The 1,305-nt window shown below is 36.3% G+C and overlaps 1 protein-coding gene across 1 annotated transcript; it reads right to left on the bottom strand.

The window, feature by feature from the left end:
- Positions 1-1,243, bottom strand: LOC110037950 (aldehyde dehydrogenase family 2 member C4-like; the record flags this gene model as incomplete). The annotated part of the gene is given in 4 exon segments (XM_020742697.1): positions 1-306; positions 393-454; positions 588-725; positions 1,106-1,243. Coding segments are annotated over 4 exon segments (612 nt in total), but the record flags the coding sequence as incomplete, so codon positions are not given.
- Positions 1,244-1,305: the final 62 nt, after the last annotated feature.

The raw sequence follows: 1,305 nt of genomic DNA, 5'->3' as shown, positions 1-1,305 counted from the left end.
TTTTTTTTTTAATTTTATGAAATAAAAAACTTTTAAAGCCAAGGAGAATCATAAATTGGAGTGATCACACTCTTCACTTGAAGATAATTCTCCAATGCATGTAACCCTAACTCCCTACCAAATCCGCTCATCTTGTAGCCGCCGTAGGGGCAATCTCGATCGAAAGCGGTGTAGCAGTTGATCCATATCATGCCGGCTCGAATCGATCTTGAAACTCTATTTGCGATGTTTAAATCATTAGTAACGATCCCGGCGGCCAGCCCATATATGGTGTTGTTTGCCTTCTCAATCGCTTCCTCAATCGTCCTGGCCGAAGTCAAGAAGATGGATGATATACCATTAGCTTTATTAATATAAATAATACAATATGATGAGGAATAAAAAACTTTTACTTGAACTTCATGAGAGACATCACCGGCCCGAATATTTCTTCCCTAGCTATCAACATGTCCTCCTAAGCAAACCATCATATTTCAAACTTTCATATCGAGTCATTATTAATATCTTAAGAACTCAAATCACGCCTCATATCGAATACGTAAACTATTGCGAACATAAACTCAATAAGAAATTGTTAGTCACTTTACCTTAACATCGGTGAATATGGTAGGCTCGATATAGTACCCTTTCTTGCCGCAAGCCTTTCCGCCCGTCAAAAGGGTCGCACCATCCCTCTTACCAGACTCTATGTATCGAAGAACCTTCTCAAATTGTTTCTTATCGACCTAACTCAACAACCAAGCAATGAACTTATTAAATAAAGAAAAGAAGGTGAAATTTACAAACCTACCAAACAATTCTTATCTACTTGCATCTCACACCTAAACTTTCACATTTACAACTTATGCTTGAAAGTGCGTATTTAACTTTTAATAAGTGATAATAATGCTATTTTTTTATGTGAAATTAAGATTTGAGTGCTTTCACATATGACCAGACTGTCTCACCTCGCACGATCACACTTAGCATAGATACAAGTAATATACTGCGTACAAGTACACACATTGACAGCTATGCATGTAAATATGAAAGTTTAGGTGTGAGACCTATAAATAAATTAGAATTGAGTGCGAGTTTATTCATAAAGAAGAGAGGAAGATCTAACTTGAGGTCCTTGATGAACATTTGAATCAAAAGGGTCTCCAACCACCCAATCCTTAAGACTTTCATCAATTTTTTTTATGAACTCATCATAAATTCCTTCTTGAACAAAAACTCGAGATCCCGCAATGCAAATTTCGCCCTTTCGATGATCGAAAATTACATAAACAACGAGAATATATGATCAAAACTCACACACACACA

Source organism: Phalaenopsis equestris, unplaced genomic scaffold, assembly GCF_001263595.1.
Source record: "Phalaenopsis equestris unplaced genomic scaffold, ASM126359v1 Scaffold227798, whole genome shotgun sequence".
NCBI lineage: Eukaryota > Viridiplantae > Streptophyta > Magnoliopsida > Asparagales > Orchidaceae > Phalaenopsis > Phalaenopsis equestris.
Note: the sequence above shows the minus strand (reverse complement) of the source record. Positions and strands in the feature narration are given on the sequence as shown.